Source organism: Vipera berus (assembly GCF_964194415.1).
Source record: "Vipera berus genome assembly, chromosome: 1".
NCBI classification, from domain to species: domain Eukaryota; kingdom Metazoa; phylum Chordata; class Lepidosauria; order Squamata; family Viperidae; genus Vipera; species Vipera berus.
The window spans coordinates 196,685,784-196,711,694 of record NC_138202.1 but is presented as its reverse complement, the minus strand read 5'-3'; the positions used below and the strand labels follow the sequence as shown (position 1 = coordinate 196,711,694).

Genomic DNA, 25,911 nt, shown 5'->3' with positions numbered 1-25,911 from the left:
GGAGGAAAGCCATGGCAAATCTAGACAGCACACTAAAAAGCAGAGACATCACCCTGTCAACAAAAGTGCGTATAGTCAAGGCTATGGTCTTCCCAGTTGCAATGTATGGCAGTGAAAGTTGGACCATAAGAAAGGCTGAGCGCCAAAGAATTGAGGCCTTTGAACTGTGGTGCTGGAGAAGACTCCTGCGAGTCCCTTGGACTGCAAGGCGATCAAACCGGTCAGTCCTAGAGGAGATCAATCCTGACTGCTCTTTAGAAGGCCAGATCCTGGAGCTAAAACTCAAGTACTTTGGCCACCTAATGAGAAGGAAGGACTCACTGGAGAAGAGCCTAATGCTGGGAAAGATCGAGGGCAATAGAAGAAGGGGACGACAGAGAATGAGGTGGCTGGATGGAGTCACTGAAGCATTAGGCGTGAGCTTAAATGGACTCCAGAAGATGGTAGAGGACAGGAAGGCCTGGAGGAATGTTGTCCATAGGGTCGCGATGGGTCGGACACGACTTCGCAGCTAACAACAACAACAACAACATGCCGGCCACAGAGACGTCCTCGGACAAGCGCTGGCTTTTCGGCTTTGAAACGGAGATGAGCACCGGCCCCTAGAGTCGGAAACGACTAGCACACATGTGTGGGGGAACCTTTACCTTTACCTTTACCTTAATACAAATGGGGATCAAGATTCTAATTTACAGGCCAGAGGAGCTGGTCTGGGAAATAGCAATAGCATTTTGGCCTAATTTGAGGAGATATTGCAAAAAAGAGCAGCCATGTTGTTCAAAGAGTACATCACCTCAATGTGAGTAGTATAGTGTAAGAAATTATATTAGCCCGTGGGAGTGGATGGCTTTGGAGTGCCTTAATTTTCCCAGAATTTATCTCAAGCATCTTGAGAAACTGTTCACCTAGCAGTCTTCAAAATTAAGGGCTAAACGTATCTTTCGAGAACACTCATTATTTGTGCACTGGCAGTCACACAGAGGTATCCGTAATCTTACTGAAGATGTAGACCACAGCTTCTATTGCACAGAATGATATACGTCCATTCGGCGATTCTGAAAATAAATGAACCAAATTCATTTTTATTAATTCTGATGGCTCTGCCCAGAATTCCCTTTACTGCCCAATAGATGCAGCGTTTTTTTAATGCTTTCTGTCTGAGGATAAGCTTATGGGTTTTACATCTAAAACTGTGAGTGGAAAGCTGAGGTTGACACTAATTTCAGAACTGATGCTGCATGCAACAACAAAGACAACAACATTTGCCCCAGGTCTATCCACTAGTCCAGGGGTAGGCAACCTTGGCTCTTTTATGACTCATGGACTTCAATTCCCAGAATTCCTGAGTCAGCTATGCCAAGGTTGCCTACCCCTGCACTAGTCACTTGCTCTTTCTCACTCACCGCCTTCCCCAATTTTATTTTTCAAGGATGTATATGTATATGTGGGGGGGAGGAGGAGGAGGGCATTTTTTAAAAAGCTTTTTTTTTCAGAAGGCATTTTGTGCCTTGCTGGATTGGCTCTTGAGAGATGCAGTTTTGGCTGGCCCAGGCAGAATTATAGCAACAGGAGGGGTTTGAGGGTGGTGCTGGAGAGGTGAGGGTTTTCTCTCCCGGGGGCGGGGGCAGTTCTTTTTCTACAAACCACAAGTTTAATGGCCTTGGTGAACAAGCCAAGTGCACGCTTTGAAAAGCTATGGTTTTTGATGCAATATGCAAAGAACAAAAAGGCTGTTGTCAGCTTGCATGCAAGAGTTGGAGAGAGAGTTTGTGTTCTGTGCGCTCACTCTCTTTTTCTGTGGGAGTTATTTCCTGTTGTTGACTCCAGTTCTTTATTTAGAACCACCTTAGCTACTCAGCAACTGCTAGTTGGAGAAGGGGGTTGGAGGGAGGAACAGCAGCGTGATTACAACTTCTAAAGGTCCCTTTCAAACAGATAGCCCGGCTTTGCTTCATTAAAACCAAGCAGCTTTCCTTAGTAGAACACAAGAAACTTTTGCCCATCAACACAACTGCATTTCCTTCTGATAGTGCCACCCACACTTAGCAGAGAGCCAAGCCCCACCCTCCCACACACCCAAGAAGAAGTAAGTTGTGCTTCAGAGGTGCTTGCTCTCATCACATCGAAAGCAAAGTGCCTGAGATTTCTCTACAGAAAAATGACAGGCTTCTTTTGTGCTTTACAAAGGACAGTTTCACCCTGCTGTAAAAGTAAAAGTTATAAATCAGCTGCCCAGAAGAACGAAAAGGCCGTCAACTGGTATATTTTCTGATTGTGGAGGCTATTCTTTTTAGCTGACACTCGGGTTTCTTAGACTTAGGCTACCCATGAAAGGGACGCGGTGGCTCAGTGGGTTAGGACGCTGAGCTTGTCGATCAGAAGGTCGGCAGTTTGGCGGGTCGAATCCCGAGTGCCGCGTAGCAGAGTGAGCGCCTGTTACTCGTCCCAGCTTCTGACAACCTAGCAGTTCGAAAGCACGTAAAAATGCAAGTAGAAAAATAGGGACCACTGTGGTGGGAAGGTAACAGCGTTCCGTGCGCCTTTGGCGTCTAGTCATGCCAGCCACATGACCACGGAGACGTCCTCGGACAAGCGCTGGCTCTTTGGCTTTGAAACGGAGATGAGCACCGGTCCCTAGAGTCGGAAACGACTAGCATGCATGTGCGGGGGAACCTTTACCTTTACCTTTTACCCATGTAAGCTCAGGCACTTTCTGTCTCCCAATGGTAGCAGAGTCCTTTGCATTGGATGCCAGCTAAGGAAGTCACTCCCAGGGGTTCACCTGGGAATCTCAACAAGCAGCCATACTTTTCAAAAGTCCTGTTGTAGGCATGGATGTATGGATTATGAGCTTTATGTCCCATTTTTCCTTCAGGAGCTCAAAGCAGCACACACAACACTCCTGCCTCCTGCTCCCCCCCCCAAATATCCTTGTGCTTTTCCATAAGCACTTTTTTGACACTTAGGATGAAAGAAGAATCTTGCAAAGAATTGCAATAGACCCCTTTCGGTCAGTGCAGATGTTCATTCACAACCTCCAGTGGGGAAGAAATTCAGATACGAGTCTAAAATGAAAATTTAGCACATTATATTGTGGGCAATGGGGTGAATTTTGATATACATACTGATTCTCCCAATAATCGTCACTACCTCCACGCTGGTCAAAATAACTAGGAAATTCAGATGGATGTTTTCTAGGGATTTTGTCTTCCAAAACTAGACACAGTGAAGTCCCATTGATTTTGATCTGCTTTAACATTTGGTTTAATGGTGCTCAGGTTAGCATTCGTTCAGAAGGAAAATGCAATATGAAACTCACTGATTTGTTTTCTAGGAGGCCAGTTCCCTTGGTGATGGGAGTAAGTTGTGGGGGGCAGGGAGCTTTATATATCATCCTGAATTCCAGTTCCCCCAGCTGTTTTCTGATAAGTGCTTTGGTTCTTTGTGATGACAGGGGCTGAAGCTCTCTAATAACATTTTAACTTTTCCCAACAATATCTAAAAAAAAAATCTGTAAAATTTGTCTATGCAATTTATATAAACAGTTTACATCATTGGATTGTAAACTTTTGAAATCCTGTAGTGAAGAACTTTGCTGAAGCCTTAATAACACAGTACAATATTATGAAATTCATAAATGACCTCAAAGCAACCAAACTCTAGGCCAGGCGCGGCCAATCCATCGCTTGCAGGCTACATGCGGCCTGGGACAGCTAGTAATGCGGCCCCAAAAGATTGTAAATTTTAAACATTGTGTGATTTATATACATTAACTGTATTATATATTTTATACGGGGCCCAAGGCAGTTCCTTTTCACTCAACGCAGCCCAGGTAAGCTGAAAGATTGGACACCCGTGCTCTGGGCAGTTTACACTGTATAATAAAATACAGCAACAATAATATTATTGCAATATAAAAACTAATATATATCTTGATGGTTCCAGAAACAATGCCAAAAGGTCCCACAAAGAAGCCATGTTTTCACAACTTTCCAAGCGGTCACGAGAGTGGGGGTCTGTCTTCATTGGGGTGGGGTAAGATGGGGTTAACTGTTCCATTGAAAAAGAGAACGTCTCCCTTCAGGCCATTTCCTGTGGCACTTTTTGGTTGTAGATGTTATTTAGTTATTCCTTCTGCTTAGAAAATAACCAAGTGCCTTCCAGATGATCCATCCACTTGTTAGTGGTTGTTAAGACACTGTAGCACAAATTGAAGAGAAACTTAAGACTCCTAAACATAGTTGTAATTTAAGCTTCAGCTTGATAATACCATGTTTCCACAAAAATAGGACCCTTTTTTTGTTTTGTTTTGCCTCCAAAAGAGGCACCAGATCTTATTTTGGAGGGGATGTTTTTTCCGCGGTCTCACCTCATGGCGGCAGCACCGACAGCCCTGCCCAGTCGGCTCACTTCTGTGGCCACAGGCGTCAATCCAGAGCTCGGCTCTCGGCTGCAGAGGCCTTTCCTGAAGGCCTCTAATGGTGAAATGGAGCCTGGGATGACATGCATGTCAATCCAGAGCTCCATTATCGGCTGCAGAGACATTTTCTGAAGGCCCCTGATGGCGAAATGGAGGCTGGGGGCTGGCAAGGCAAGGCAGGTGTCGGGGCTTGGGAGGCCTGGCTGCAACAGTAAGTAGGTGTGGGGCGCATGGGGTAGCTGCACCCCACCGCTCTAGCTTGACTTTTACGCGTGCGACTCATCCCCAAAACTAGGGCCTATTTTGGGGGTAGGGTTTATATTAGGCCCACCCCTGAAAATGAAGCTAGGGCTTATTTTTGGAGTAGATTTTATTTTGGGGGAAACACGGTATGGAGATGACAGAACTGTTTCCAGATAGAGTGTTCAGTTATCAGTTTGCCATGAGTTTCTTGCCCAGGAATTCCACAATGCCAGGAGATGACTTGTGGGTTATAACATGCTTTTTATAATCTGAGAATATTGCTTTTGTTGGCTACTAATATTTGTTCAATTGCTTCCCTTGGTAAGATATAGCAACCCAGAATGGGTCAGGACAGTCCCTTTCAAAACAACTGTTTTAAAACAGTTTAGGATTTAAAAGTGTTTTGCACAGTCTTAATATGCAGGAATGATATGGCCTCTTGGTTAGCCACCATTTGTCTGCTCGAGTGCAGAATGGGTCTAGGGGCATCACAGGAACAGAATTGTACATCCAGCTTCAAGACATTTTTGCAACAACTTCTTGTGCTTTGGAGAGGAGGGTGAATGAAAAGAACTTAGGTCAGGGGTAGGGAACGATGGCCCTTTTATGACTGAGTCCTTCGGGAGAAGGGCGGTATAGAAATCAAATTATTAAATTAAATTAAATTGTGGACTTCAGCTCCTAGAATTCTTGAGCCAGCATGGCTGGCTTAGGAATTCTGGGAGTCGAAGTCCAGAAATCATAAAAGGGCCATCGTTCCCTACCCGACTTAAGTGAACAATTTGATAAAGCTCTAAATCCTAGATGAATTTCATAGACTCATAGAATGTAAGAATAGAAAGGTATCTTGGAAGTCAACTAGCCCAACATCCACAAACAGTTGGCCATTATTGGCCATACCTCTGTAGAACAGAATTTTAGAAATATTTCATTCAGGTTTTTGTTGTAGTAAGTACTATGAACAATAATACTTTTTTAAGAGAAAGAAGTGCGCAATTACTGTGGTGTTCACTGTAACTGGCCTTGCACTTACATTTAATGGGGCAGAATGGAGTGGGAGTTGAGTCCAGATCTGACATTCTCACACTGAATTCTGGCAGTGAATTTATTTCTAAATTTGGTGATGCAGATTAAATGTTTGTATGTATGTCTATTTGTGTGTCTACATGTTTAAGAGAACTTAATTAAAATTGCTTATACTATCTGCTTATTATCGCCAAAAAATCCATTTTAAAAAAAAAAACCTAAATTCTCCCCCCCAAACTGTAATTCTCAATCCTGAGAATAAACTGCACAAGGCTTTCATTCTTTTGAAGAATCAGTTCTGATTACAGATCATGATAACACCAATACAGAAACTAACTTCAGATTATTTATCATTCATCATAAAATTTACATAGCTACTCATCTCACCCTTGATGACATATAAGACAGTAATCATATAAAATAATTATTATTTAAAAATGAAAATTACAAAGCTAAGAGACGATAACAGATCTTAAAAATAATGGAGTCACATCACTACCTTGCCAGTCCCTTGGGGCCCCCAGGCTGGATGGCATGACCAGGTTTTGATTAATTAAAAATCAAGATGACTTCTGGTTTTTCTAACGAGAAAGAGAAGACTAAAGATTGCAATTGTGGATTACAGTAATACTTTAGACTAATAAAAGTATGCTTTATTTTATTAAACTTATATTTAATAATAATGTAATTGATTTGATTTAAACAAAAATATAAAAGCTTGCTCCAAGGAAAATATTAAGTTGCAAAAGTATGGGAATCTAAATAATTAAAATACGGTTACAGTAGGATGCAAGTTCTTCAGAACATATTGGATAAAGTCTCCATTCTCACAACCATGTTGGACATCTAAAATTGGGAATAGGTGTGTGGTTTCTATTGCTTAGTCCTGAATTGGAAAAGCTTATATTGCATGGAACATTAAAAGAATGTACTTCCAGCTGAATTTCACTTTTCAGATATGCCTTCTGTGCTTCTAAAATGATTCGATTACAAGAACATAATTGATACCAATTGCCTTGATATTATTTAGTCATTACTTTAATTATTTTTATAAGTAACTCAAGGTGCCAAACATACTTAAATACAGGTAGTCCTTGGCTTACAATAGGTCATTTGGTGACCATTCGAATTTACAATGGCACTGAAAAAATTGACCATTGAAGCATCCCCCATGGTTACATGATCAAAATTCAAATACTTGACTGATAATGATCATTGCAGTGTTCAGGGGTCATGTGATCACCCTTTGCGACCTTCTGACAAGCAGTGAGGAAGCCAGATTCACTTAACAATCATGTTATTAACTTAAACTGCGATGATTCACTTAACAACTGTGGCAAATAAGATCGTAAAATGGCACAAAATGAAATGTTGGGCTTAATTGCAGTCGTAAGTCGAGGACTATGTGTTCTTCCTCCTCCCACTTACCCCCCAACAATCTTGTGAGGTGGGTTGGGCTGAGAGAGAATGACTGGCTCAAAGTCACTCAGACGGCGGCTTTCGTGCCTAAGGCAGGACTAGAACTCACAATCTCCTGGTTTCTAGCTCCACGCCTCAACCTCTCGACCAATCTGGCTTTCAAAAAATAACGACTAATAATATTACAATGGTAAGTCCTAAAACTTTATTTTCTCAATGCACATATTGGTTAATTAAAAGCCAGGATTATTTAATATGATTTTTAAGTGGTAGCCAACATTTGAATGTGTGTGGATGAAGTTTTAGGATACTATTTGAAATAAGTGTCACATTTAAAGTTTTGATATAGTGTTCCAATTCCGTAGCTTTCCTTCAAATCTTCCTGCATGTATTATTGATCTCATCTCTGTGACCAAAGTTGTGCCTTCACAGAAGTGCTGGGTTTTGTGTTGGGAAGAGGAAAACCTGTCACCCTATCTGATTTAATGCCCCTAGGAGGAGGAAAGATGGCAGTTTACCGAGTTTCTCTTTGTCCCTTGCATAAACCGATGATTTGTGTGTCAGGACCTCGATAATTTCGTCCGTCTTGGAAACTTAAGAAGAATCATCCTGGTTACCAGTAGTACTTACTGGGGAGATTCTCTGGCCTGTCCTAGAAAGGGAACCTAAAAAAGATCTCGGCAGAAGGCAGTGGAAATCCACTTCCCTAACGCTGCCAAGAAGAACTCATGGCATTGTCTTGTTAAATCACCATAATTTCTTTTCCACTGGGACTTCAAACTTGGCTCTTTTATGACTTGTGGACTTCAACTCCCAGAATTCCTCAGCCAGCGTGCCTGGCTGAGGAATTCTGGGAGTTGAAGTCCACAAGTCATAAAAGGGCCAAGTTTGAAGACCCGTGGATCCGATAGATATACCTTATTGAAGACGGCTAGTTAGCACTGTTGCTTCTATCACCGCGCCGAATGCGTCCATCGACTCCCCCGCTCTGTAACTCGTTTTTTTGCGAATTAGAATTTTGTTGGGGGAGGGGCATTTCATTGTCGTTCTCTTTGGCGCCCTGGTTGTTGCGTGTCACAGGAACGGAATCCACAGTCCTCAGGCTCGATCCGAGCTGGGACGGTTTTGGGTGGCTTGTCGGTTCGGCCTTTCGGTACTGATCCCAAGCCTTTGGGGGGGGGGGAAGTGCATCTCTTTGAGGCTCCTTCCCCCTTCCCAGCCCAAGATCCACTCGGTTTGGGTGGCTTGTCGGTTCGGCCTTTCGGTACTGATTCCAGGACTTTGGAGGGTGTGTGTGGGTGTGGGTGTGTGTGTGTGAAAGTGCATCTCTCGAGGCTCCTTCCCAGCCCAAGATCCACTCGATCTACACCGAATCTTAAGCGCCCAGGCTTCGTGAGGCAGGAAAGCCCAGCTTTCATTTCTCGTTCGCACCGTCGTGCCGCGCCCGGGCGTTTCGTGTTGTTGTTTTGTTTTTTGTTGTTGTTTTTTTCCTCCCCGGCTCTCCTCTTAAAAAAAAGAAGAAGAAAGAGTTACGCAATGCTTGCTTAGGAGGGAGCTTTAGGCTTGCTCACCTACGCGTTTGGAGAGGGGAGGGAGAAAGAAAGAGAGAGGGGGAAAACCCCCCCCCCCCAAAAAAACCCCCAAGGATCTCCTGGGAAGCCTGAGGAAAAAAGTCCTGCCCAAAGTTGAGGGACGAAAGAAGCCTCCCCTCCCCCCTCCCCGCACACATGCCTGGGAGAGAGAGAGGCCTCCCCGCCCCGGGAGCGAAGCCCCCCCCCCCCCCGCTCTGCGCTTCCCGCCCACTTCTCTTCAGGGCGGCTCTGCCCGGCGAGGGGAGCCCAGCTGTCGTCCCTTCCGCGGAGGCCGCCCGCTGCGGCTGCTCCTTTCAGGAACTCGGCAGCCCTGCTCCAGTTTGACTTGTTGACTAATTTCGAGTTGTTGAATAGCTCGCGTGCTTATCATAGTTGCGGTTGGCTTCGAGCTTGCAGACTCGCTGCCGTCGGGGACTTGTGTGTGTGTGTGTGTGTGTGTGAGGGGGGGGGGAGGGAGGTGTGTGTGGGGGGGAGAAGAGCGGGAGGGTCAGCGCGTCCTCCGCGTAGGACAGGGGTCTTCAAACTTGGCCCTTTTATGACTTGTGGACTTCAACTCCCAGAATTCCTCAGCCAGCATGGCTGGCTGAGGAATTCTGGGAGTTGAAGTCCACAAGTCATAAAAGGGCCAAGTTTGAAGACCCCTGGCGTAGGAACTCCAGAGTTGGGCTCGTTTTTTGTTCCTCTCCCGCCCCCCCCCCCCGAGAACCGCGCCAATTCTGCGCCACAGAAGCGGCGAGTCTCAAGTACGGCGGCGTCTCCCTTTTGCCTTTTTCGGCTGCCTGATTTTTTTCTTTCTCTTTTTCTTTTTTCGGAAACGAGAGTGGCTTTGGCTCGGTTTGCCGCCTTCCGTTTTTGAAAAGAGTCGCCTGCGTGATGTAGGCGGCGTGTGCTGGAGGCTTGAAAGGCTGGATCCAGGTTTCTTCCTCTGCTCCTCCAACTAAGATCGGAGCAAGCTTTCTTTAGCTTGGTCTTCAAACCCAAAACCAGCCTCGGTCCGGAACGTCCATCCTGGCAAAGCAACCTCTCCGCTTTTCTCTAGAACCGGCACGAGAAAAAAAGAGTCCGAGATCAATACAAATAAAAATCAAGATCAATCAAAATAAAAATCAAGATCAATAAAGTTATCATCAAAACCCACTGGCCGGCCTTTCGGATGGCTTCCAGAACTAAAGAGTACGGAACCCGGAAGGTGTACCACGTAAGCCAGGGGTCTTCAAACTTGGCCCTTTTATGACTTGTGGACTTCAACTCCCAGAATTCAACTCCCAGAATTCAACTCCCAGCAAAGCTGGCTGAGGAATTCTGGGAGTTGAAGTCCACAAGTCATAAAAGGGCCAAGTTTGAAGACCCCTGAGTCGTAAGCCCTTGTAACCGCCACTGGGCATGTGCAGAGGGCAGCCCCAAATCATGACGGCTCAGCGGAGGGACTGAAGCCCCGCTCTCCCATCCCGGGGCTTGCGAGATGAGGGCTGGAGCCAGCCCGTTGGGTTACCTTTTCGTTTCGAAGGTACAGCCTTCCCTCCGGTGCCCGCTCAATCGCCTTTTATTTCTTTGACCCGATCGCTCATTAAATCGATCCGCTCTTCCCGAGCCCCTCTCGCACCCGAGTCGGGCGGGAAAGGGTGGGGAACGAAAAGCCAGGTTGGCTGCGCCTGCTTGTTCCCACCCCCCCCCCCTCTTTCTCTCCCTGGCGTGTGCGGCCGGGGTGGGCGGGTGGGTGGGTGACCGTGCGCCGGTCTTGTCTTCTGCGGCAAGCGGCAGATTTGTATTAGCGTAGCAGCTGATCTCTTGGGACAAAGGCACATGGAAGGGAGAAGGGGGCCCGACGCCCCGCCCTCCTTAGCTGGCCCGGCAAGGAGGGCATGTGTCGCCTGCCTCCCAGGCCTTCGGAGGGAGGTGGGGCGGAGGGGAGCGGAGAGCGAGCAAGCAGCAGCAGCAGCAGCAGCAGCGGCAGAAGGAGAGAAAGGAAGGCGGGAGGGAGGGAGGACGGAGCGGCTTGCCTGCCTTGCCTGCCTTAGGGACATAGGCGGGGCTTCCGACGTGAGCCAAAGGGCAAGGAGCTTGCAGAAGAAGCCTTTTCCTCGCGTCACTCTCTCCGCCTGGCAAGTGCTGGAAGCGCAGGCTGCTGCTCTTCCAGCGCTCGCCTGCCTGCCTGCCTGCCTGCCCTCTCCCTCCTCCTCCTCCTCCTCCTCCTCCACCACCACCACCATTGTATAATGCTTCGTGATCGCCGCAGCCACAGGAAAGCGGAGGCTTAAATCCTCCCCGAGCGGCATTCGCTTCCCCGCCCCCCCCCCACACCCTATTCCACCTCCTCCTCCTCTGTCCCACCGTCAGCCCCCCCTCCCTCGGGCCAGGAGAGTGACATATGGAGCGAGTGGAAGATTAGGAGCGGGCAGCGGGCAGGCAGACCCCGATGCTTTAGTTCTCGGGAGGAAACTGCATGTGGTAAGTTCAACTCGCCGCCGAAGAGGAGCGGGCCAAAGTGGGCGAGGGAGGGAGGGAGGGAGGGAGCCACCCCCCCTCCCCATCTTTCCTCGTCGCCGGGAGTCACGCACGATCCGACGGGGGGATGTAATTGACTCGGGTCAGCAAACGGGGGGGGAATTAGAGGTCCGCGGGGGCGGCGAGACGGACTCTAGGCAAATCTCGGGGGGTGGGGGGCGCCTGGCTTAAGAAATGCCGTCCTCGTAAGCCGGATGGGGCGAAAGACGTCGGCGAGAAAAAGCTCGGGGAAACTCGGCTCTTCTTGTGTCTTGACTGGATTTCCCCCCCCCCTCCCCTGTAGTAAACCCTTCGGATAGAGATCTTCCCTCGCCTCCCGGGAGGACCCGATGGGGCAGTCAGAAGAGGCTGGCTGAGTTTACTTTTCTGCCCACAAAACCGCCGAATCCCGAAACGTGCGAGAGAGGGGTCGGAGGTGGCCCGATGTGCCTCGAAGCAGGTGTGTGTGTGTGTGTGTGTGTGTGTGTGCGTGCCTACTCGCGGGTGGCTTACGGCAGGAATGTAACTGTGCACGTTTTGTCGCTCTCTCTTCCTCGCTCTTCCCGAGGGTGATATGTCGGGAGAGTTTTTCAGAGCCATCTTTACAGCGCAACTTTGCATTTTTTGCTTTGACCATTTTCAACGTCTGCTGTGTGGAGTTGGAGATGCAGAAGCTGCTTACCGGGTTTCTCTGATGTTGGACAAAAAAGCAGACCGGTGGGGGGGGGCGGGGGCGGAACGGAACCTTAAACTGGGGTTCTAAGTGAGCAAAACCCAATTCTCAGAGCATTTGTGCATTATTTGTTCGTTTGATTAGGACACGATGGCCCGCGGAGGAGGAAGTTTAAAGAGCTGTCTCTTGGGTTGTACAATGTAACATTTTAGCCTGGTTGTAAGTATGTATATTCCAATTGGTTATTAAAGAGCTGGGTTAATCTTCTGTGTCTTGGTATGGGACAGAAGCATTGATATAAATGGAAAATCATAGTTATAATTTTGGCACCCTAAAAGCTGCAGTGGGTTTTAAAAGCAGCTCTTGAATATGAAATGCTGAGTTTCATTCCTTGAATCGCATAGAGCAGGGGCACCACCGAGCAGAAGTTGGCAAGACTAATTGAAACGGCTCTCCAACTTTGTTTCACTTGACTGAAAGTTCATGCAAAATAAATAAATAAATAAATAAATGGCAATAGTGACCATTCAGAATTCTTAATCAGAGTCAGCCCCTCCAGTTTGCTCCCTTGAGATCCCATAGCATGCTGTTCCAAAGAAACATGCTTCTTTTTTTGGCTTCTGTGAAGTTTTGTAAATGCTTGGAGTAAAGGGCCCGATTCCACTGCCATATCAAGTATACACAATTAGGTTTATTCCGTGACTGACTTTGGGGGTTTTTTGGGTTGAAAGTGGCAGAAAAATAGTGTTGAGTTAGCCCTAGACTTTGTATCCATCCAGGTGTTGGCTCAAAGATCAACCTTGTGTTAACCACTCCCCCTCCCACCTAGCCCATGACACTGTAAATCAGCCTTTATACTGTACTGGCCTCCAGGCACATTAGATTACAAATTCTGCTTCCATAGCCAACAGCTGTGCCGAGTGGAGAAGATGGGATCTGTAGTCTTTTTGGAGGTTAGGTGTTGAGCAAGGCTACTGTGTTGCTATATGGACCATGTGATTCAATTGGGCTATGGCCTGTGCTACTCAAAGAGACTTCTTGCCCTTGATTTCAGCTTTTTGTCTCTTGCAGCCTCACACGTTCCCTAAAAATTTGTGGCAAATCGGGTATCTTTATTAGGGATACAGAAAAGATGGCAGGAAGAAACCGTTCAGTTATTTATTCTGTTTTATCAATTGTCTGATGCAGTAGGAAATATTTTTTAGTAGTATTTATTTTACTGGAGTATATATGATACATGTATTGCAAAGCAAGGAAAGGGGCACTGCCTTCTCTCATCCCCGTTCTCCCCACCCCCTTACCTTTCTTTGCAAAAGCTTCTTGAAGAAAATTCGGTTGTTTTGCCTTTTTTTAGGGCAACTCTTTAAAGCAGCCATATCCTTTCCCCAAGAATTGTAGATTGTGTAGGCAGGTGCTACATTTGTGTTCCTTGCACTTTAGGGGGCATCTTTTAGAATCGAATCTGAAACTCTGCAGTGCCCTGCTACGTTCTTTCTTCTTGAAGTAATAAATCAAACTGGTGTCCATTGAAGGAAACCAATTTTAAGTTTAAGAGGAAGTATTTTCCGACTGACAGTGTGTATTGGGGAAGAAGAAGGGATTAACAGCTTTGATGCCAGACAGGTATATATGAGTCTGTATCCTAGGGAACACTTCCATTGTTCAAACAGGAATTGTAGCTGCAATGAGTTTCTTCCTTTGGGGGCTTTATCTGCATCATTTAATAAAAGAGGTTTGTCTTCAGCAGGAGGAGGAGATAAGAATTTTCCAATATTGTAATTATGTTTATTGAGATTTGTACCAAGTGTACAATAGAACATTTCCTAAAATGTTCTGTGCTACATTTTTTTTCTCATATGTTACCTAAAATAGATAGGAAAACCTGTTCTCTAATACAATGATTTTTATTCTGAATAAGACGGCTTGTACAAGTAGAGTCGTCTAAAAGTACAAAAACTTCACTGATATACTGTCTTCACACTGTATCACAAGTTTAGCTTTTTAAAAATGTTTCTTTCCCCTTTTTTTAAAAAAAATACAGTATGGCTCTTCCAACATAAAAAAACAGGTAAAAAAGCTTATATTGAGGAAAACTACTTTAGTCATCTAGATACCAGATTTTTAAAACCTACCTTAATGACGATACTGATTTTGTGCACGTACCAAAAGAGTTTGCCCCTGAATTTAAAACTTCTGAAGGATCTTACATAATAATAGTCAGTTGAGCTACTTTGCTGACAAATCTTCATTCTTCACTCTTGGTATGACACATCAGTGTGAAAAGTACAACAGAGCTTCATTTGATATTTTGCACATTTTAAATGGAGTGAGGTTTGTGAATTTTACATTCGCCTCATCTCTATTAGAGAATGCACTATATCAGAAGTGAGACTAACATTTCTAAAATGTAGCTGTGTTCTTCTGTCCCTCTCATAAGGGCTCTTTAGTGCCTCCTTTGGAAGTACAGTTTTTGTCTAAAAGATAACACAAATGGAGACAGCGCCAGTTGCAACAGCTTCTTGGCCAAAATGGGGCGGGGGGGGGGGGGGGGAGAGGGAAAGAGAAAAGAAACTATGCCAGAAACAGCAGGCTCTGATTACAGAGTCCAAAGATCATTTTATGCACTAAAGGAAAGCCAGTGAGTGAGTGCAAGGTCCAGTGTAAATGACTGCAGGGAGGGAATAAGTCTAGGGCATAAGAACAGCTGATCTATTTTTCCCATAATCAGCAAGATTTTTGCTAATTGTTCCGTTATTACCCAGAGCAAAAACCCTTTATTTAGGCTGACGTTTGAACAGAAGCAAAGAATTGAACGGGCAAGGGAGGAGAGCATGCTATGGTGTGAATGAGGCTCTGGTATTCTGTCTCCTCATCTAGATCATGGGTGCCCAACTTTTTGATTAGCCTGGGCCACACTGAGTGAAGAGGAATTGTCTTGGTCTGGATATAAAATATATATTTCATAGTTAATGTATATAAATCACACAATAATATTAACAGTTCATGATCTTTGGGGCCTGCATTACTAGCTGTCCACGGCTGCGAGTTGGGCATGCCTGGTCAAGATAAATGATCACCCAACTTTCAGCAATGCAGTTTTATTTTTTTTATTTTATAGTTTCTTTAATCCCACCCTTATTATTTTTATAAATAACTCAAGGTGGTGAATATATCTAATAATTCCTATTCCTCCTATTTTCCTCACAACAACTTTGCGAGGTGGGTTGGGATGAGACAGAGTGAAGTTGCTCAAAACCACCCAGCTGGCTTTCGTGCCTAAGGTGGTATGAGAACTCAGTCTCCTGGTTTCTAGCCTTGGTGCTTTAACCACTAGACCAGGGGTCTTCAAACTTGGCCCTTTTATGACTTGTGGACTTCAACTCCCAGAATTCCTCAGGCAGGCATGCTGGCTGAGGACCTCTGGGAGTTGAAGTCCACAAATCATAAAAGGGCCAAGTTTGAAGACCCCTGCACTAGACCATGGTGTGGTATAGTTTCATGGTGGCTAATCTGTTCCATCAACTTGCTTCAGGAGGGCATCAATCATAAAATGCAGTCATTATGATAGAGCTGATGATTATAAGCTTGGGCATTGATGGCGTAATCCTAACCCTTAAATGGAATTAGTTCCTTTTAACTTTGGTGGAGTTGAGAAGATATTGCAGCCTAAAAGGCTATTTTATGTGTGCCATACTATCTCCAGTGCTTTTCCCAACTTGTTATTCCAATGCATGTGGTTTGTTAGAGTTGAAACTGAGTTGACAGATTTTGCTTTCCATGTTGGGTTGTGCAGTTTTTTGGTGCAGAAATTACTAGGAATAGCATGGATTCCTATTTCAAACATGCTTAATTTGATAATCTGCCTTGAATTCAAAGAATGGTTAAAACCATAAGATGTGTTTTAATAACTCTTCCCCACCTCGGCAAAACTCTTTAAAGATATGAAGGAGATAAAAAAAATTAGATGGCCACCTTTTGACAGTCTATTGCTGTGGCAAATTACTGACTCCAAATCAGCATTCGTTAAAAGAGGGCCTGATTAATTTCTGTCTTAAAAGAGGCAGATAATCTGTCAATATCTAAGGAGGGTAGCCTTAACCTGACACTCCATTTTACTTAAGTTAAATTGCTAATCTGTGAAATTAATCCTATTTAAATGCCATGAAAGTTAACATTTTAAGCAGGGCAAGGAAATCTAGGCTGCCAAAAACCAGGCAACCACTAGTTGGCAGTAAAGTGACGTGGAATATAATCAGATCTTTGCTATTATATAATGATTGTCTGAATTCTTTGCCACTCAGGCCTAGTAGTACTAGATTTAGGGATTTAGATAAGAAAAATCCAAATATTCTTATTAACATTTATGAGAATAGCTTACTTTCTGAACACTCATGGCTCAGTCACATGACTAAAGGTCAGAGTGAGGTTTTGGTAAGTTCAGCCATTATTGCTGACCAGGTGACACAAAAGTTGCTTGTTACACAACCAGTTCTGTTTTCAGCCCATAATGATGCAAAACTAGCTTGTTGCCTTCATATTTTTCCATGAGTTTTTCTAAGAAAATCTGATTCTGCAAGTAACCCAGTCCCCTTTTTATTTCATAGAGATGGATGATAGTGGCTGATTTATACTTTCCCCGATCCAGTCCTTATTATATAACATTGAGGACACAAAAGAAGTGTAATATTAACTCGGTGTTACTGAGAAGTTTTATTGAAATTTTGAGTATCCCTGTATGCCAGAAAGTTATTTAGAGTGCTAAGGAACTTTCTAGTAATCTAGGTCTGTTGTTAATCATTTTGTACATCTGTAATGGGATTGGGAATTGTTTTGGGAGATCCAAAGCAGATCTCTCTGCTAAGCATTACAAATTAAAATATACAGTACAATGTAAAATTGTATTTCTCATTCCCATTCTAAGTCCATTTAAAAATGGACAGAGAATGAAGTGTTTTGTTACTTACGTGGAGAAGATTAGTTATATGGGGTTTTTTGCTAAAAGCTAGTTAAATAAGGTTCTTTGACTTAAATAAGGTTTGGGAAAAGGTGTTCCTTTAGTATCACGTGACGTCGTGCAACGTATTGGGACGGTTTTGCCATTGCCGGCAATGGGGTGGGCGCAGCTTTTGGATGATGCGTCCGGCCCGCAGGCCAGCGGTTCGACACCCCTGCTTGAGTAGATCCAGAGAATGGTGGGACCAAATAAAGTAGCAGATTAATTAATTTCAACAGCAAACAGTTTTCTGCTTTGTGACTGAATTTAGAAAGTTTGAAAGTGTGGAATGGATGCAGTTGCTGTTTTTTTAAAAAAGAAAAATCACAAAGTTTCCAAAAATGAGAGCCACACATTTGAAATGCACAAAGCCATAGGAGGTATCAAACCATCAGAAATTGTGTGCCCCATTTTAACTGCTGAAATACGGAAAGAGCTCGAAGGGGAAAGTAATACTTGTGTTTCTGGATAGCGAATAACCGAGGCACTAGTAGCGCAGTTCAGTTTATAAATTATTTCATATGCAGGCTACAGAAACTTATTTTAGCTTCTACGATTTTATGAAAAGAGAAGGAATTCTTCGGGTTTTTTGCTTTCAGTTTTGTTTTCTCAGTACTATTGACAAATAGAGGTGGCTCCTGTGTCAGATGCAGAGTATTTTCGTTTCCCATGTTCAAGCTTCTGCAAAGTGAGCAACAATATAGGAAGAAACACCCACAATGGTAGGTAAACTATGCAGATATGTTGAAGTGGGGGGGGGGTTGTTGAAAAAAAGAGCCTATTTAAATCAGATTGTACAGCTAGTCAGTCAGCAGGTCCAACTAGTTTTGAAATGCCCTGGGGTAGCTTGGATTTAATGAAATGCAGGTAGCTATGCAACAAAGTTCTTAAAAAGCAAATTTAGTCTGTATAGCACCATGCTAACATTTTCTCTCCTCCCCCCCCCCCTCAAATTAAAAAGAAAGCTACGTGAGATACAATTTGCCTTGCTTTTCTTTCACCTTTACAGTATTTGCTGACTTTGAATGGTGATTTTTAAATGTCTATTCCAAAGGACTCTAGGATGGAAGTCTTTAGAATAAAATATAAAGGTAGGTTTATTTATAAGACAGAGATTGCAGAAAGCTGAAACGTGCACGTGGAAGGTTACGACATTGTCTTTTGAATCATCTGCAAAATGGAGATCCTTATTTTGAATGGCATCAGTGTTTTGACTTTGGGACACTTTGTATTCCAGATAACTGAACTTTCTGCCATGGCACAAACTTTTCTTTGGTTTCTTGATTTCCCCAACTGGTGTTTCCTTTTATTGATCTCTGGCTGCTGTGTTTGCCTCTCCATCTGTCTGAGAAGCAGAATCCAGATCAACTTATTGTTGCACAAAATCCTCCTGCCAGAATATGTTCCCCACTTCTCCTTTTTTCTTCTTTTTTTTCTAAATCTTACATAGCTGCCTTCTGTTCCAAGTGTGAATGAAACTTGATATGTGTGATGCAATCTCACAATACTATACTCTTACTTTCTTCCTCTTCCCTTTAACTGCAGTAAAAAAGAAAAGACAGATTTAAATGGCCTCAAGAAAGGAACCAGGAAAAAAAAAGTGAACCACCATGGTGCCGCTGTTTTAAGTATGTCATAATGGAGAAAGTTCCATTTGTTCTTCTGTTGATTATGTAAGAAAGTTTCTTTTCTAATGTTCATTCTCATTATAGGTCCCCACCCCCTAATACAATGATGCCTTCTCATCTAGGCTTCACTCAGCAGTCAGTGCAAAGCTTACTATTCCTGTGAAGCAAAATCCAATTCAGTGTGAAAGGCTATTTCAAATTAGGATAGTTGGTTAGCGATTAAGGAAGATACAGTGATGATATTCCCCATCACACTTGGGACAACCTTGTGAGAGAGAACACAGGGTTTGCATGCCAGCAACAGCATGCATGGAAGCAGGCAGCTCTCTCTGTAGAATCTATGGCTGGCTTAGAAACTCAACCTAGATTTTTTTTCAAGCCAATTTAGTTGTCTGACTGGCAAATAGAACCTGTGACCAAATAGTGTGAAACTCAGTTTGGCACCTTTTTTTATTTCTTTAGTTTTTCCCCCCTCCCTGAGCCTTCAGACACTTCTTGCCTGGGCATTCTTGCTTAGAAGATCTCTAATCTCCTTTTTCTAGACTTGATCACAGGCTATCTTTGTCAGCCCTTTGAAGTAGGCTAGGTCAGAGAACAGACGAGACAAGGACTACTGGAACTCTGTTGCTATAGGACAGGGGTAGGCAACCTTGGCTCTTTTAGGTTGCCTACCCCTGCTATAGGACATATGAACAGAACCTTGAAAACCTGCCAGAGTGTCCCTCTGGCCTCTCTTATACCAAAGAGAATCAAAGTGGGCTATCTTGAGTTTCTTTCTCACCCCTTCTGTTTCCCAGGATTGATTTATCATTTACTTAATGATCTTGCATTCCTTCTTCAAGATGGCCAAACTAATGTGATATTGATAAATAGAAGGAGGTATATTATGTTTACGGACGCCTCTGAGTGAATTGAGGGGACTTGCAAGCTTAAACTAAAACACTGTTTTAGCTATATAGTTGGAAAAGTTGGTAAGCAAGCTAATGAAAGGCAAAGGAATGCAGAACTGGTAATGGTCCCTGTGAGGCCAGAGAAAGAAAGAGAGGTACTTGGACTGAATGGAGATTAAAAAAAACTCAGATCAAAGGATACAGGGAACAAGGGGAACTTAGAAGACTACTGAGAAGATGAGGCATGGGAAGGGGCTGCAAGATGCGTGGGTGTAGAAAAAAGCTTCTGCAGAGAGTGTGTGTTGTTGGCAGGAAGCAGGGTGGAGTGATAAATAAGGCTGAGCAGTAAAGCATATTGGCCGGTTGCCAGCAGCCTGGAGGAAGTAGAACCAATTCAATAGCAGGAAAAAAGTGAGAGACCTAAGGAGACACCTTCCAGAGGGTTAGCCACATTAGTGGGTTTTCAAGGTGTTATAAGACTAATAGCTTTATTATAACCCAAAGACTCAAGGACCGTACACCTCTCTGTAGATGGCGGAAGCACAGAGTTGAAATGTACCAAGCAAAAAATTAGAGGCAAATTTTACGCAAGGCCAGGATGGCCATTCTCAAAGTATCATAACCGCATGAAAGCATTCAAACTCAGCTATAGTCAATGATGGCAACCCTAAACATGGATTTAAAAAATACTAAGCCTCTGTATCCTAAGGACTCACAGGTAGAGAATTTGTTATTTTTTTCCCCCTCCCACACGCATCCACCCTGAAGAAATTACTCAAAACGAAGCTTTACTCATCTCATTATTCCCCTGCTAAAACATTATCACCTTTTAAAAATCTCTTTATCAAGCCATCTCTATAAAGGTAAATTTGAAAGCTGAAGCGCTCTGCTTCAGAAATCCAGGAACCTAAACCCAAGTAGACTCGAGATGTGAACCAGAGGCAGCTTCTGTGATAGCTTCAGTTCTGTGAAGGGAGTGCAGTGTCTGTGGAAACGGCCATTTCTTCCAAGGCCTAGCAGGGTCTTCTCCAGATCTGGACTTAGAATATGGTTGAGCTTGTAGTGTTCCACAGGCAATGGGAAGAGAGATGGGTGAAACTAGTCAAATCTAGAAAAGTAAATGGTTTAATAATATGGTGTTTCCCAAACCTGGGTAAATTACCCAGAATTGGGTAAAAGTGTTTTTTGGGGGAGGGGTGTTAATGACAACAAATCCATTGTTGTTGTTGCGAAGTCGTGTCTGACCCATTGCGACCCCATGGACAACGTTCCTCCAGGCCTTCCTGTCCTCTACCATCTTCTAGAGTCCATTTAAGCTCACGCCTACTGCTTCAGTGACTCCATCCAGCCACCTCATTCTCTGTCGTCCCCTTCTTCTCTTGCCCTCAACCTTTCCCAGCATTAGGCTCTTCTCTAGTGAGTCCTTCCTTCTCTTTTTTTTTCTGGTTTAACTTGTTTTATTTCATTTTGAAAACAAATTTGTCTTCAGTCCAGCTGGACTTGTGAGGGACAAGAAATCAAAACCCAATAGAAACGCAGCAGTAAGTCAGGAGCATAAAGATTCAGAGGGGACTAACCCCAACTACAGAAGGAATGGTCGATTTGTTAAGACAACAAGAATGTTATTACATATCTCCGCAATCAGAGATGATGATCTTCTTGCTCGGTTTGCCATTCTTTGAGCCAAAACTCTCTATTTTCCTCACAATGTCCATTCCCTCTCTGACTTGGCCAAAGACCACGTGTTTCCCATCCAACCATTCAGTTTTCTCAGTGCAGATGAAGAACTGAGACCCATTTGTATTGGGACCAGCATTCGCCATAGATAAAATGCCAGGGCCTGTGTGCTTGAGAATGAAGTTCTCATCGGCAAACTTCTCGCCATAAATAGATTTGCCGCCTGTTCCATTATGGCGGGTAAAGTCACCACCCTGACACATGAATCCAGGAATGACTCTGTGAAAGCATGATCCCTTGTAACTGAAACCTTTCTCTCCAGTGCTCAACACACGGAAATTTTCTGCTGTCTTTGGAACTGTATCTGCAAACAGCTCGAAGGTGATGCGCCCGAGGGCCTGTCCGTCGGCGGCGACATCGAAAAACACGAGAGGGTTAGGCATAGCTGGGGGAGGGAACGCACCGCGTGAGCGAAATGTAAAAGTTTTAAATTATACACACACACCAAAAAAAAGTGGCGCCAGCCACAGATCGGGACCAGCGACCACAACTCCACACCAGCGAGCGCGGCGCAGCCAGTCCTTCCTTCTCATTAGGTGGCCAAAGTATTTGAGTTTCAGCTTCAGGATCTGAAGAGCAGTCAGGGTTGATCTTCTCTAGGACTGCGCAGTCCGGGTTGATCTCCTCTAGGACTGACCGGTTTGATCGCCTTGCAGTCCAAGGGACTCGCAGGAGTCTTCTCCAGCACCATAGTTCAAAGGCCTTAATTCTTTGGCGCTCAGCCTTTCTTATGGTCCATTATCCATTATCCAGTCACAAACAACATGGACATCTAAATAATGACTTTCTGATAAGTGACAGTGGGTAGTGAAGGAAAAAGTTTGGGAAGCATTGCTTTAACATATTAGCCTTTCACATGGTGGGTGCTTAGCAGTATATTAAAGTTTGATCTTCCAGCCTCCCTGCGTATTTGAGAATCTGGTGTCAGAAGAGAAAAATATTGTCAGGAGAGAAAAAAAATAGAATTAGTTGGCTTCACACATCATTCTCAGCCAAGATTTGTTTTAACCATATTTTGCTTTAACAAAGTATAAGAGTTTGAGTCATGCATGACATTAAAGCTATAAAGCATAGTTTACATGCCACAATGACTAGGTCAAAAGCAAGCAAACCAAGCAAGTTATGGCTCAATAAAATCTATGAAAACAGATCCTGGAGTGGATCTTCCATTTTAGTAGCTACAGATTATGTCTGGTGGCCTCAGCTTTCAACTTTTTTAAATTTAAGGCTGGCCAAATATAGCAGAACTGATATTGAAAAGATGTTATTAAACTAAAGCTGGTGTGTATGAGAGAGAACGCACGTGCAAATTGTGGGGAAAATCAAAAGGATATCTGTTTGGAGAGTGGGACAGCATTTGTAGAAGGAAAACGAGAAACAAACAAAAAGAAAACAAGGGACATTTAATTTTATTGTATCCTCTAGGGTGAATATCTTCAAATCAGTTTTTTCATGCTCTATGAAATAGAAAGTAAGTCAGGGCCATTTGCAGGAAAAGAATTAGGGGGAAAGGTTAAGTAATTTTATCCTAGTTAGTTCTGGCCTATGAGTATCTCCAGCATTCAAGTCATTCCACATTCAGTTAAGTTCAGGGGCAATTAATTGCTAAGGCTTATATGCCACTCTGGTCATATCTGGCTCTGAGTGGTTTATAATGTGTGTAAATGGTCATAGAATCAAGGAAGTCTGTATTTTCAGAATCAATTGTATGACTGAATTATTGCAGTTCATGTAGAACCTTTAATTACTGCCATATGTTTTTTTCCCCCAAATTCATTTCCAACAAAACATTGTCCTCATCCGAATTGCCCCTTGTGTACTCTTAATTGTCCTTAACAGAGAATATAGCTCTTGCAAAGAAAAAGAACAGCGATCCCAACCCCTTGTGGGCATAAGGCACTAATCTGATTGCTGACCACTGAAAAACCCATCCAGTTTTTCCCTCCTGACCAAACAAGTGAAAAGTTAGCAAAGTGATCTTCAGATCCACGTTGCTTTTACCCCATTTGTTCTGTGAGCATGCTACTCCTTACAAGGTGGTTCTAAGACCTGCAACAAACGAATGGAGCATTTCAGATGTTTTAAAAGTAGCATTCAAAATGATCAAATGGCTGTACATACGTTGATTCAAAAGGCTCCTCTTCCCCCCTCCCCAGGAGTTATACTAAAGCAGGCATGTCAAACTCATGATGTCACATGACTTTTTCCCCATTGCCGGCAATCGGGTGGGTGCAGTTTTGGCGTGACGCATCTGGCCCATGGGCCGGCAGTTTGACAACCCTGTACTAAAGTATAAACTTTGGCTGACAGCAACGTTGAAAACTACCCCTAAAATAAAAAGTGCTTCAGAAAGAGACTTTCAGGTCAACTACAGGTAGTCCTCAACTTAGGACCACGATTGAGCCCAGCATTTCTGTTGCTGAGTAAGACATTTGTTAAGGGAATTTTGCCCCATTTTACAACTTTTCTTGCCACATTTATTAAGTGAATCACGGCAGTTGTTAAGTTAGGAACACGGTTGTTAAGTGAATCTGACTTGGCTTGTCAGAAAGTCGCAAAAGGAGATCGCGTGACCCCGGTGTTAGAGATTAAACTTGATTTGGGTGACAATATTATATAATGGAGTAAAAGCACCTTTAAGGAGTTAAACGGCCTAAGGGTGTGGCTGTAATTATTCCACATAAAAGAGAGTTAGATGTTACACGTAGTTGCTCTTGTATATGTGTTTGATGTTAGTGTTTGGATACCTCTTGTTCTCTTGTTTGCTAACTTGATATTTATTCTCTCAAGAATCAACTGCTTGCTACAGTGTATATTGTTTTTGATATTGGTAAGCAGCTTTTGTATTTTGATACTATGTTTTTATGGACTGACTTTTATGTGCATGATACTGGATTGATACTTGGACTATTTCTTACTGTGTTTCTTTTTGTTGTCTGAGTAAAAATAAGTTATAAAACTCGTGTTAGTGCATTACTGTTTGCCTAAAAGTCCCAGTACAACTTCCACTGTGTATTAATAATACTCTGTTAAACAAACCATTTTTTCAACAACATATTCTAACACCCGGGACACCGCAATACGTGTGAACCAGTTGCCAAGCATCCAAATTTTGTTCATGTTACCATGGGGGATGCTGCAACTGTCTTAAGTGTGGGAGATGGTCACAAGTCACTTTTTAGTGCCATTGTAACTTTGAACAGTTGCTAAATGAACTGTTGTAAGTCAAGGACTGCCTATAATGTTAAGTCTCAGAATGTTATTAGGGATGAAAGTGCCTCGTTTCCCCCCCCCCATCACTACTCTAATTTATTAGAGTGTTACAGTTGTCCCTATTTACCTTTGACCGGAGGAGGTGAGGGAGTCATGTAACTTTTCTGGTGTTATACTTTACAATACTGGTTCACCAATCCCTTATGCATTTATTTAAAAGTAAATCACATATGTCTATCAGTGGAACTTTTTCTCCTGCTAGCTGATTTGGCTTCTAAATTTGATCAAATAATCCCCCCCACCACCACCAAAGCTCTGATGCAGTGATAGGAGCAAAGTTTTGAGCTTTCAGACTAAATATTGTTGTTTCACCTCACCTCATCTCCCCTAGTGCATTTTATTAAGGGTCTGCTGTGAGGAGAAAAACAAGGCATCTTTAGGGAAAAGACTTTTCGCCAGGATTAAAAATAAAGGCTCCAGCCAAGTAATTATTAATATGGGTGGAGGGAAACCAACTAGTATAATGCCAAGTGATTTGGAATGGAGGTTCAAAACTCATTAGTTGTTTTTTTTTAATGTAAAATGGATATCTGCACTGGAGAAGAGAGCCCGAAGATTCAAGAGATTTTGAATGCACAAATTACATTGTCTAGACAGTGACATACATCAATAATTAACATCCTTCCTACACTGAGACTAGCAAAGGGTTAAAAGATTATCCAGCTTTATTTATTTACTATATTTTCCTCAAATATTTTTCAGGTATAAAGTTTTAAAAGAGGATAGTAATGGTTTTGCTCATGATTTGCTCATGTTTTGTACGGATTTTAAAATATTGTCTACTTAATTTAGAGTCAGGGACGCGGTGGCTCAGTGGGTTAGGACGCTGAGATTGTCGATCAGAAGGTCGGCAGTTTGGCAGGCCGAATCCCGAGTGCCGCGTAACAGAGTGAGCGCCTGTTACTCGTCCCAGCTTCTGCCAACCTAGCAGTTCGAAAGCACGTAAAAATGCAAGTAGAAAAACAGGGACCACTACGGTGGGAAGGTAACAGCGTTCCGTGCGCCTTTGGCATCTAGTCATGCCGGCCACATGACCACGGAGACGTCCTCGGACAAGCGCTGGCTCTTCGGCTTTGAAACGGAGATGAGCACCGGCCCCTAGAGTTGGAAACGACTAGCACGCATGTGCGGGGGAACCTTTACCTTTTTAAAATTTAGAGTCATGGTTCTTTGTTTCAGCTAAGGTTGTTTAATTAATTAAGAGCAGATAACGTTTTCTATACCATTTAGATGTCTTAAAGGTACACAGCTATTGTTTTTCCATCGGTGTGGTGTTTGTAAGGGTCAGCTATGCATCTTCAGGGCTAGAAGCTTCTTTGGTAAAGGCTTTTCTTTCTATTGATAGTTTAAACAGTCCTTGCTTTATGTGACTCCTCCATCCCTCAGAGCAAGAATGCACAACTTTTCTAAGGCTGAAGATCACACTTTAAGAGATATTTTGGGGTAGATTTTGGCTGGAAGAGTTATGTGTTGGGTTAGAAGAAAATGTGATTTGATTCACATTGAAATTCAGCAATACTAGGGTTCTCCAGC

At 43.5% G+C, this 25,911-nt stretch overlaps 2 protein-coding genes and 1 long non-coding RNA gene across 3 annotated transcripts in view; 1 reads left to right on the top strand and 2 right to left on the bottom strand.

The window, feature by feature from the left end:
• Positions 1-6,419: 6,419 nt before the first annotated feature.
• Positions 6,420-10,618, bottom strand: LOC308659736. The gene is made up of 3 exons (XR_014024595.1): positions 10,193-10,618; positions 9,467-9,735; positions 6,420-8,613 (listed from the first exon to the last, which is right to left on the bottom strand). It is a non-coding gene; the product is annotated as an uncharacterized lncRNA (long non-coding RNA).
• A 422-nt stretch (positions 10,619-11,040) lies between these two features.
• SERTAD2 (SERTA domain containing 2) overlaps positions 11,041-25,911 on the top strand; it is a 35,284-nt gene continuing 20,413 nt past the window's right edge. The window contains exon 1 of the mRNA XM_081313665.1: positions 11,041-11,148. The gene's annotated coding sequence lies outside the window, so the exon portion shown is untranslated. The remainder of the gene's footprint in view (positions 11,149-25,911) is intronic.
• Positions 20,797-21,633, bottom strand: LOC308659735 (peptidyl-prolyl cis-trans isomerase A-like). Its single transcript, XM_081313666.1, has one exon. It carries the CDS (start codon positions 21,486-21,488, stop codon positions 20,994-20,996), a length of 495 nt encoding a protein of 164 aa, XP_081169792.1. The 5' UTR covers positions 21,489-21,633; the 3' UTR covers positions 20,797-20,993.

What these genes read in the sequence shown, in the direction of transcription:
- LOC308659735 (XM_081313666.1), bottom strand. Translation starts at nt 21,488, where the DNA reads ATGCCTAACCCTCTCGTGTTTTTCGATGTCGCCGCCGACGGACAGGCC.